Genomic DNA, 10,881 nt, shown 5'->3' on the forward strand with positions numbered 1-10,881 from the left:
ATTTTTTTGTATGTGGAAGACACTGTCAGCAAAAAATAAATAATTGCAAAAAATCAACGAAATTTTCTGGTAACTTCAGACTTGCACTTTACTAATTGGCTCAAAAGCTACATTTTAAACATTTTTCTAAAAGATCTGATTAGAAATTGTGATCAGATGAAAGAGTCTCCTAGCCAATAATTCTGTACGGCACGGTACTTATAAGTAATCTAGGTTTCACGAAAAAAAAAAAAATAAATACAAGGTAACATTAAAATATCAGTCATTTGTTTCGTTGCTGTGAGCTTGTTTCAAAACTTCTGGCTTTTGCTATAATTGTAAAACTCTGTGCATGTCATTTTAACGTATTTAGGTACATACTTATATTAATCATCAACTATTGCTTATGCAAAACGTGCTACATTTAAAAAAAAAATCGCATATGAAAGAGCACCAACCCAACTCGTAATAATTTAAGTATACAAATTTTAGTATTTAGTATAGAAATATTCAATTGAAATACGCCAATATTAAAATGAAGCGCTTTGCACTTAACGGATGCTTTTTCATAATTAAGTTAAAAAAAATACATTTAAATTTCATGCTGTCTGTAATGGGATTTGAACCCTGATGCTCTGGAAATTAGCAAATTGTGGCAAGCATCTTCCTGCACTCAGCTACAGCCACGTTTGCGTGATATGAAAGTATTGTTTTTAAGTACGAACATTTCAAAACGATAATCAAATAAAAAATATTCATGTTTACTATGCGTTATTTCCCCCAGTAAATTCATAAAATTTTTCTTAATATTAAAACGCGTTTTTTCTCTCAGTGTAGTCATTTTTATGCAAAATTTGTGCAATCAAATCGAAAACCGGGACACTTAAACGAAACCCCGGGACATTTTAAGGTTGGGAAAACCGGGACATGTCCGGGAAAACCGGGACGTCTGGCAGCCCTAGATAAAGGTAATGCATTGCGTTAAAAGTAAAACGCCTATTGTTCGGGACGCCATATTTGATCCGCCATTTTGAATTTTTGAAAATATAATATCAATTTCGAAATCAGTGACAACGAAAATATCTGGATACCAAGCTTCATAACAATATAGAAATTTTTTAAGAAATCATCCGCCATATTGGATCCGCCATTTTGAATTTTTGAAAATATAATATCAATTTCGAAATCAGTGACAACGAAAATATCTGGATACCAAGCTTCATAACAATATAGAAATTTTTTAAGAAATCATCCGCCATATTGGATCCGCCATTGTGAATTTTGGAAATTTAATTTAATATTCGAATTTAGTGACGACGAAAATCCCTAATTACCAAATTTCATTGAAATCTGTCAAATACATATGGTGTAAATACCAAGCTTCATAAAAATTTATACGTTTTTGGAAAAATCGTCAGCCATATTGGATCCGCCATTGTGAATTTTGGAAATTTAATTTAATATTCGAATTTAGTGACGACGAAAATCCCTAATTACCAAATTTCATTGAAATCTGTCAAATACATATGGTGTAAATACCAAGCTTCATAAAAATTTATACGTTTTTGGAAAAATCGTCAGCCATATTGGATCCGCCATTTTGATTTATGAAAATTGAATATCAATTTCGAAATCAGTGACGACGAAAATCTCTGGACACCAAGCTTCATAACAATATAGACATTTTTTAAGAAATCATCCGCCATATTGGATCCGACATTGTGAATTTTGAAAATTTAGTTAAACATTCGAAATGGTGATGATGGAAATCCCTAAACACCAATTTCATTGAAATCTGTCAAATATATATGGAGTAAACATTTTTGTCGTCCTATATTGTCGATTCCTCCCTATGTGCGGCCTTATGAACCCCCAACTGTAAATTTTATGCGAATCCGATCGATTTGAATTTTTCGGCCGCCGTACTGGGTCCACCATTTTTTCAATACGACTTCAGATTCGTAATCAGTGGCTCCGATACCCCCGAGTAACGAAATCTAAGGAAATCCGATTAATTAAAAAAATCTCCCGCCACAGATTCGTAATCAGCGACCCCGAAAACTATAGAATAAGCCATTATCTCGCTTTCTGTTTTCATTTGCAAAAAGAAATTAATAAGAATATTTGCTTCGCGAAAGACGATATTTTGAATTTTTTAATTCGCCGCATTTCAATTTAAAGGGTGTTAGTTTACGAGAATTTTGACGTATTGCTGTATGTTCGTTTTCATTGATTGCAATTTTGGGCAGAGCTCCTACATACATACATACAGTTGTGCTCAACTAACGCAAAGATATTTTGACCAGGTTGGCTACTCTTCTTTTGTTTATTTGAAGTTTGTTATTTTTATATTATATAACAAAAAACGTACAAATTTAAACCTTTGAACAATAGTTAAAAAAATGCATAAAATATGCATCGAAATTTCAAACTTTTTATTGTTTTCGTAGGCTTGGTTTATATGTCAGGTGCAAGTGCACGAGAAAAATTCATTCTCTTATGCCCAAAGTTTCTCTAACTTTCTTACCCTCTTCAGGGCGGGAATATAGGCAAATATACAACAAGGAAGATTATACAAATGTTAGCTTTCCTTGATTTATACATAATAAATTAGTTTAACAGAATACGTTCCAAGTTAGCGAAAAAGTGGTTTAGAACTCCTATTAAGTCGTAATGAAATGTACCGCAAATGTTAAGTGTAACGTATCAAGTGAAAAACTAATAAAGTGTTTTTTTTTACCTAATAAATAAGTGTAACGTGGCCAGTTTTTTTCTTTTTATTTCAAATTTTTTAAATTTGGATTAAAAAAAATGTGCATCGATAACTTAAAGTTATGATACACAACGGCTAGAGGCGTCGCACTATAGGCAAAACACGAGTTTGTTTTTCAAAATCGTAGATCTTCGCTTAGAAAAGAGATAATGGAATGAAAATGAAGATAAATGATCATATAATATAGGAAAACTATAAAGAAGTTACAACAACAATAACTTAACCCTCAAAATACCGTTCAAAATTTCACTTTTTTTAATTTTGGATTTTGGCTCCCATTCCACTAGAAAACACTATATTTAATACACCATTAGCACTGTTTCTGAAAGATTTCTCTTTGTTTTATCTTAAGACTCGATTCTTGGGACATTGGATGCTGTACCCGAGTGGCCAGATTGGAAAAAGAAAAGCTACATTTAAACTCTAATAACTCGTAAACTATCAGCTTTCACAAAAAAATTTATATAACAAAAATGGTTATACTGGTCGATATCTTTACGAAAGTGCAGCATTTAACCCTTTAATGCAGAGTCTGTCATATATGAAACGCTTTTGAACCCTTTCAAGGCAGAGGCAAAATGGTTCTCAATATTTTTTCAACGTACTTTTTATTTATTTTTATTTTTTATTTATTTTTATTTTTAATATTTTTATTTTATTTTTTTATTTATTTATTTTTATTTTTATTTTACTATGGAAAAATTTTCTACAATTAATATCTACGTCAACATGAGAAAAAGCACGTTTAAAAGCATATTGAGAATCTTTTTCCTCTGCCTTGAAATGGTTAAAGAGCGTTTCATATATAACAGACTCTGCATTAAAGGGTTAAATGCTGCATTCCCTTATCTCTTTTCTTATTTCTTTTCTATTTTCTTTTCTAATCTACGATTTTGAAAAAAAACTCGTGTTTTGCCTATAGTGCGTCGCCTGTGGGCATTCTTTCATATATGTATGTATGTGCCATTTCTACCGTTATACACTGAGGAGCAAAACCGGAACAGTAATACACAATGTGCATTTTCTTGCAATATATGAAGACTTTTTTGTAATCTAGTTTCGGAATTCACATTTCCCATGTTTATTTCATCAGAAGGCCTTAAAAACAATAATTAATACAAGCAGATAAAGAAGAAAATTGCAAAACAACTTAGCAACTAGATTGTTCCAGTTTTGCACGCGGCAGAAAATTTTACCATTTGCTTGACTTTTAATAAATTGGCCATAACCAATTTGAACATTTTAGCTTTTATGGTCAGTAACTTTTACATAGGTAGCTTTTTTAGCTTTTCGCGTTCTCTCCTCTAGGAAGATTGGTTTGCTTCTTTTTTGCGACCTCTTGCACTAGGCACCGAAACTACCACGTTTTCTTGCAGTTTTCTAAGTTCATACGAAGAGGAGACATTTGAAAGTGTATAAGTAAGTATTATAGCGACTTTTGCAAGAGTAGTTAACATTTCATGCTATTTTTTTCAGAATATAGAAAAAATTTTTACTCTGCTGTTAGTGGACATCAAACCCAACAAAAACAGGTTTTAGACGAAATCTGTTTAGAACGCGCACCGGTTTTCCTCAACGCCATGCCCAAGGGTTTGCATGCGATTGGACGAAGTTTCGCAATTGAACAGTGGCATTTTCAAACAATTCCATAAGTTTTCTGTTGAATCTGGGCTTTACGCAGGTCACTCCATGATTATAAAAACTTGGGATTTATACCTATTTGGCCCCAGTTTCGGAGGATATTTCTGATCATTGTCCTGTTAAAATTGATAAAAGCATGCGAAAAATATCCTCAGAAATTAAAATGCTCATTTGCTGTCTCTTTTCTTTTTACCGTCGATTTTACCACAGTTCCTACTCCCTAAGGCGTAACATGGCCCTACATCATTAAATGCAAACATACCAGCCTAATAGTTTAAATATTTTGGGACGTTAGGCGTATCCCTGATGCAGGTGCACAGCACTTGAACCAATATTTCGACTTAAAACGTTTAATTTTTTTTCTCAGAGTTAAAAAATTTAGGGCCGTGCCCTAATAGTAAATTTTGGTGGAATAATGTGGTCGTTTATGAAGAACTTGTAAATTCCCGCTTCAAAATAATACCAATCCAATGTTTTTTCTTAGTAAAAGTGCGTTTCTGACAAACAAATTTTCTGGATGTCAAAGCAGGCTTTCTCCTCTTTATCTTTGTGCTGCAATAACTTGTTCCCAAGTCTTACATAATGTCGAGTCACTTGCTTTGTGGTGAAAAAGCAGTAATTTTTGATTTTGAATCAAAGTTTCTTGGTATTCAGAGACCCTCCAATATGCCTAGCCTAGCAAAAAGCAATTTTTTGTGCTCTTTTGATCTTGCAGACTGAGGTCCGCCCTTTTATCGCTTGTTTAGATAACCATAAAACGGACATTTGGCCGATATGATTTATTTCTTTATAGCGTAGCCTTTCTGACCGTTTTGCAAAACTTTAAATTCTTTTTGCTTGGGTTGTGCACTTAAAGCACTCACAGCGAAAATCCCACGCGCCTTGATTACAAAATTTCTAGAAATGAGCCAGAACTCCTCTTTCAATTATAAAATTCAGCAAATACTAAGAGGGTGCAAAACTGGAACAATCCAGTTCATTTTTATTTGGTCATTTTTTTCTGAGTTTCCATGTGCAAATCTTAAAATGTTTATGGTCAAACGTTTAGTTAAACATCGGTAAGGCGAAATGCAAGTTTGAATTACCATAAAGTAAATAAACTGAAGAAGTACATTACCACAAACTTAACTTTCCGTTCTGTTGTTCCAGTTTTGCTCTTCAGTGTATATTTTTTGTCTACTCGGTTATTCCCTGGGGAATTCATGCTTTATTTAAATTTAAAAAATTAAATTACTACACCATTTTAATTAATTAGTGTGTAGTCCAGTTTTGTTTTGTAGAAGTTTCGTTAGTATACGCTTCAGTTTTTACACATTGAACATATTTGCATATTTATATATTTACGCGTATCTATTTACATTTATTTATGTACAAGTCTACAAAATCTTATTACTTATAAAGCGATTTTTAATCTTCGTTGCTTAACACACATTTTTTCAATTACTTCTTGTGTTGTAATCGGCACATCATTATGTAGCGCTAACATCGTTAAACCATTCAGCCGCTCCTTAATTGTATAAAAAGAAGGGACAAATAAGATAGCATATTCAACAATTGGGTAGTCCACTTGCAAAGTGCGCTATGTAAATTTTTTTTAGATTTTTAGTTTTTGGTGGGTTTGATGTCCACTAACAGCAGAGTAAAAATTTTTTCTATATTCTGAAAAAAATAGCATGAAATGTTAATTACTCTTGCAAAAGTCGCTATAATACTTACTTATACACTTTCAAATGTCTCCTCTTCGTATGAACTTAGAAAACTGCAAGAAAACGTGGTAGTTTCGGTGCCTAGTGGAAGAGGTCGCAAAAAAGAAGCAAACCAATCTTCCTAGAGGAGAGAACGCGAAAAGCTAAAAAAAGCTAGCTATGTAAAAGTTACTGTTTCAAAACTTGCAATATTAAATTTTTAAATATAAAATTTGCAAATCTACCATGCTGCAATTTTATTTTTTTTAATGGTATTAGGCTCTTATTTATCCAAATATTCAGGTAATAAAAAAAGATACAGTTCGGATGTTACTTGTTGTCGTAGACGTTTTTTTTTTAATTTATGGTTTACTTTTATAAAATCACATAACGCTGTTTGCAAGTGGACTACTCATATATTCATTAAAAGATAATTTGTCATCCGTCTGAAATAAAAAAAGTTTTAAATCAGAAGGATAAAATAGTATTGTGTTATTAATTCAAAAGTAAATAATTGTAGTTCAATGACGAGGAGGGGATCTATCCCCCCAAACCCACATCACCCCCCCGCCCCCCCCGCGCTATGCCACGGATCCTCGTGCACCACTTTTTTTGTTTGTTCATTAAATAGTTACAGAGCGAAAAAGAAATAAGTTAAACCCAAAAAAAAACCAATATATATAACACCCAAAAGGATTTATTGTCAAAGTCATCAAATCTGCATCATTCGTTCGATTTTCGAAAATGAGGTGTCAAATGAAACAGCTTCGGCTGTAAATGCTAGAACTTACCGTTGATTTTTGGGAATTTATGTTCGAAAATTTTTTTTATAATCTTTAAATAGAACATAACTTTATTTAAAAAGTAAAATGGAAGCGTTCAAGTCAGATATTAACAGCTTTTGCTATTGCCCTGGTAAATATGTACCAAAAAGTACATGTCCTTAAAAATTCACTACTTACATCATCATCTGGCTCATTTCAGCAAGCAGTATCCACTGAGTCAGATGAGCACGGCGAGCGCTACCATAATATGGCTCTGGTAGTAAATGCTTGTAACACAAAAATATTTTAACTTATTCTAATTGAAAAAACAGTACAACACCCAGAAATTTGTTGGTGGAGTAAGCACGTGTTTGAGGATCGTGATCATGAAGAATTTCAAGATGACGCAGTAAATCCAGCATTGAAAACACACGTGGACATCATGTGTGACTCAGATTCTGATAACAGCGATGATTCCGGGAATCGAGAAGAGCCAAGGGAAGATGTCTACAATGTAGCTCCCAATTCGTAGCGCTCAGATTCCTGGGTGTGCTAGGAGTGCGCGCTTCGTGCGGTATAAATTCAATGTACCTGTGATCGGAAAAAGAGTGGTCACTGAAGACCCTCCAATCCAAGATCCGAGTTACCAAATTAGAGGAAGCCACGGTGCGATCAAGAACCTCCTTCCTGGTTGCAGTTACGAACGTAGGGGCACTCCCCCAGCTCGAGAGATTGCGTCCGAATTTCCCACATGTTGTGCCGAGATTTTTCGTCGGATCCTATAATGGCACGAGCCCTCCTGCGCCTGACTTCGGCTAGAGCGTTCCTCAGTAGCACCGGAGGTGGTTCCACCGCATCGTTATGCGGCATGTACGCCAGAGTTCTCCAGCATCACCTTCCAGCCTGGTTGTCACAGTATATCCATTGCTGAAATTGGATAAAATTTAAACCTTTAGTTCTGCCTTAGAATGCTATAGATTGATCTGTAGGACCCTCATCTTCCAGGAGTCTCTCAATGAGCGCTAGCTGTGCGCCCTCATCCTAGTACTTATCGTAAAGCCATCCTAGACTGAAGTCGGATTTTCCAGCCGAGGACCTTCCCCTAGTGCTTTCAGCATCCGATTGTGCCTCTACAATCCTCCGACGCCTCCGGAGGTTGTGTGGTCATCGGCAGCAAGAAAACATCTATTGCAAGCGCTTAGAAACCATTTAAAACATTGCCTGCAAATATGCTCGTAAACAACAAAAAAACTCAAAAACAGTTTTGTGTTTTGTTTTTTTATTCAGTTTATTGCATTAGTTATCGAAAAATTATTATTGTCGAAAAATTAAAACGCACAATCAAGAGTTGCTTGATATTCTCAAATAATAAAGATCGATTTAGGAGGGTAGATATTTCCACTGCATCCATGTAAATCGTTAACAGTAGCAACCTCTTTTGAAGTGTTAAGCGTGGTACACAGATCTCAAGAACTGCTCAAGAAAATGCTCAAGAAATGGTCAAGAGAAATGTACCTATTAAGCAAAATTTGACTAAGCCGTACGGATATCTTAAGAAATTTTCGGCGCTTTCTACTACGGTTTTCTAAAGTTTTTTTGGGAACAAAGAGCACAAGGCAATCCATGTTTTCATCATAAGTATATGCCCGTTCCATTATTTCGTGAAGAAGGCTATGAAACATCAGATGTCAAAATCTCAGAAACACTACTATTTTCTTAAGGGATCCGTACTTAGCTTTATAAATTAAAATAAGCAAAATATGCATGGTCGCTAAAATTAAGCTTGGAAACCCTGAAGAAGCAAAATAAGTAATTTCAAGCATGTTTAAGCGACTTATGCATTTCCCTCATAAACCAAGTGTAGAGAACACACACACGAACTTGTATTGCACTCCCGCCCAAAATCAAGTGCAGCGAACAAACACAGGCACTTGTGTTTAAAAGTAATTCGCTCGTTCTTAATTGGGTATGCGTTTTTTATGCAATTCTCAAATATCTCTTCGATGAACTTAGTGAACTGATAAGTCCCTGGCATTTTCAGCTATGGTCAACGCTAAACCAGCTTGGCTATCACACGGTGCTTTAGGTATCGCTGCCACTCCACTCCCGGAGTAATTTTTGGTATGGTAGTAAGCTACGGCTTACAAGCCACACTGGGGCTCTGCATGAATGCATCCCTGAATAAATCCCAGCTCATTGCACAGCAGCCTACGGCAGACTCCTCCAATGGATACACGGTAAATGGGTCACATCTTGCGCTACTGCTTCATCAGCCTGCCCGCATATCTCACTCGCTCTCTCTCTCTCTCTCTCTCTCGCACAGCAGGCATATGGAGTGCGTGGTTGGCTGGATGTGCAACCTATACACCATACGGGTTCATTGAGCTCGATGCATAACCACTCGCAAAGGTAATCCCTACCTCCTCTACTACTCTAACTCGACCACAACATCTAAACCTGGTCTCCCGCTCTCCCTTAGCTAAACAAAGCAAAAGCTTAAAATTTTCGGTTCTGATCATCAGCCCTGGCTCCGGTCGGGAGGACTCTGAGGACCACTTTCTCGAGACCATAGCAGGATCAGCGCTGATCCTGCGACGATAAGGTGGGGTTGCAGTATCGAAGGATTTCCGCGATTTCCTCTTGTATAGAGGGTTCGGCAGGGATCCAGACACGAGACCGCGGTTAATTTCTTTAGGAAATTTTGTATGCAATAATTTGGCCCTGGAAAGTCCTTGTAAATAGGACAAAGATGTACCTTCTTACTAAATAAACATCAAAAACTTAGTAAGCTAATATCTCGAAAAAATGACGTAATGGAACAAAACTAAGACTGCAGTTTATGAGCACTACTTAATGGCATCATATATACATTTTCTTTTAGTTTTTACGTTACTACAGTGTGACTAGGCTGTGGAAAATATCATATTTAATATCTAAATAAACATATAAAAGAACTTAAGAATAAATAAGTCGATTTTTAGATGTGCCTTGGCGTTCTTGCAATAACTTCTGGAATACCGTGAACTGTGTCAATCCCTATGAACGAAATAATTTACATTGCTGGGAGAAATCTATTAACGGAACGATGAAAAAAATTTGCAAACTTGCCGCAGCGAATGTTTCCGCCTCAGATCTAACAGATCCAGTGAAAGAATTCTGGGAGTAAGTACGACAACAACTATCTTATCTCTTACATATGTATGTACATGCATAAATAGATATAAAAAGTTCTTGCTGCGTTAGTCCCGCGAAAACCCGAGAATGGCTGGGCCGATTTTCAAGATTCTTGTGTTGTATTGTTCGTCTTACATCGCGATTATTTTATGAAACCTTTTGAAATATATATATATATATTTTTATATTTACGTATATACATATATATTTTTTACGACGCGTAGATCACGACCGCGAACGTGCTATACATAGCGGTGTAAGCGAAGCTGCGTAAAATTAATTTCCACAAAACCGCAGAGGTGAGTTTTCGGCACGTTTTTGTCACGTAATTTTTTGAGCCAGCCACAGCTTGAGCTTATTTTCAACAGAAATTCTTGAAAATGGCGAACCCAATAGTTGAAAATAGCTAAAAATGGAGGGTTCAGGATATATAAGAAACCTATTTTGATGTTGTACTCGACCCTACCTACAACTTACGCTAAATATTGTTTCGGGTGTATTTCGTGATTTTTTTGTAGCACCGTGTTATTCTTGATAAAAAAATGTTTATGTTATATTCAGGGACTGAAAATAACTCTTCTTGATTCAAAATTTAATCTAAATAATCAGCGTCCAAAATATATGATGTGTTATATTAAATTGATCTTGTTAAAAGATCTACGCGGATAAGCTATAAACCTTTATTTAATAATTTTTATTTTACATTCACAAAGTAATTAATATCTGTTGAGGTTTATTTGTCGGTCACAAAATAATTGTTATGTGATGAGTTTTATTTTTTTGTTCAGGAAATGAAAATTCACTCAAAAAATAAAAGTTGTTTTGTGAGTTTTAATTTTCTTTCACAAAATAAAACTTAAGCGCA

The 10,881-nt window shown here is 35.1% G+C and overlaps 1 protein-coding gene across 1 annotated transcript in view; it reads left to right on the forward strand.

The window, feature by feature from the left end:
• The window catches only part of LOC108360166 (sodium- and chloride-dependent GABA transporter 1-like), a 178,149-nt gene extending 168,108 nt beyond the window's left edge, over positions 1-10,041 (forward strand). The window contains exon 4 of the mRNA XM_017612348.1: positions 9,824-10,041. Within this exon, the coding sequence (XP_017467837.1) occupies positions 9,824-10,008 (185 nt within the window). The 3' untranslated portion in view covers positions 10,009-10,041. The remainder of the gene's footprint in view (positions 1-9,823) is intronic.
• Positions 10,042-10,881: the final 840 nt, after the last annotated feature.

This window comes from Rhagoletis zephyria, unplaced genomic scaffold (genome assembly GCF_001687245.7).
Source record: "Rhagoletis zephyria isolate East Lansing unplaced genomic scaffold, Rhagoletis_zephyria_1.1 Rzeph_scaffold_00531, whole genome shotgun sequence".
In the NCBI taxonomy this organism is placed as follows: domain Eukaryota; kingdom Metazoa; phylum Arthropoda; class Insecta; order Diptera; family Tephritidae; genus Rhagoletis; species Rhagoletis zephyria.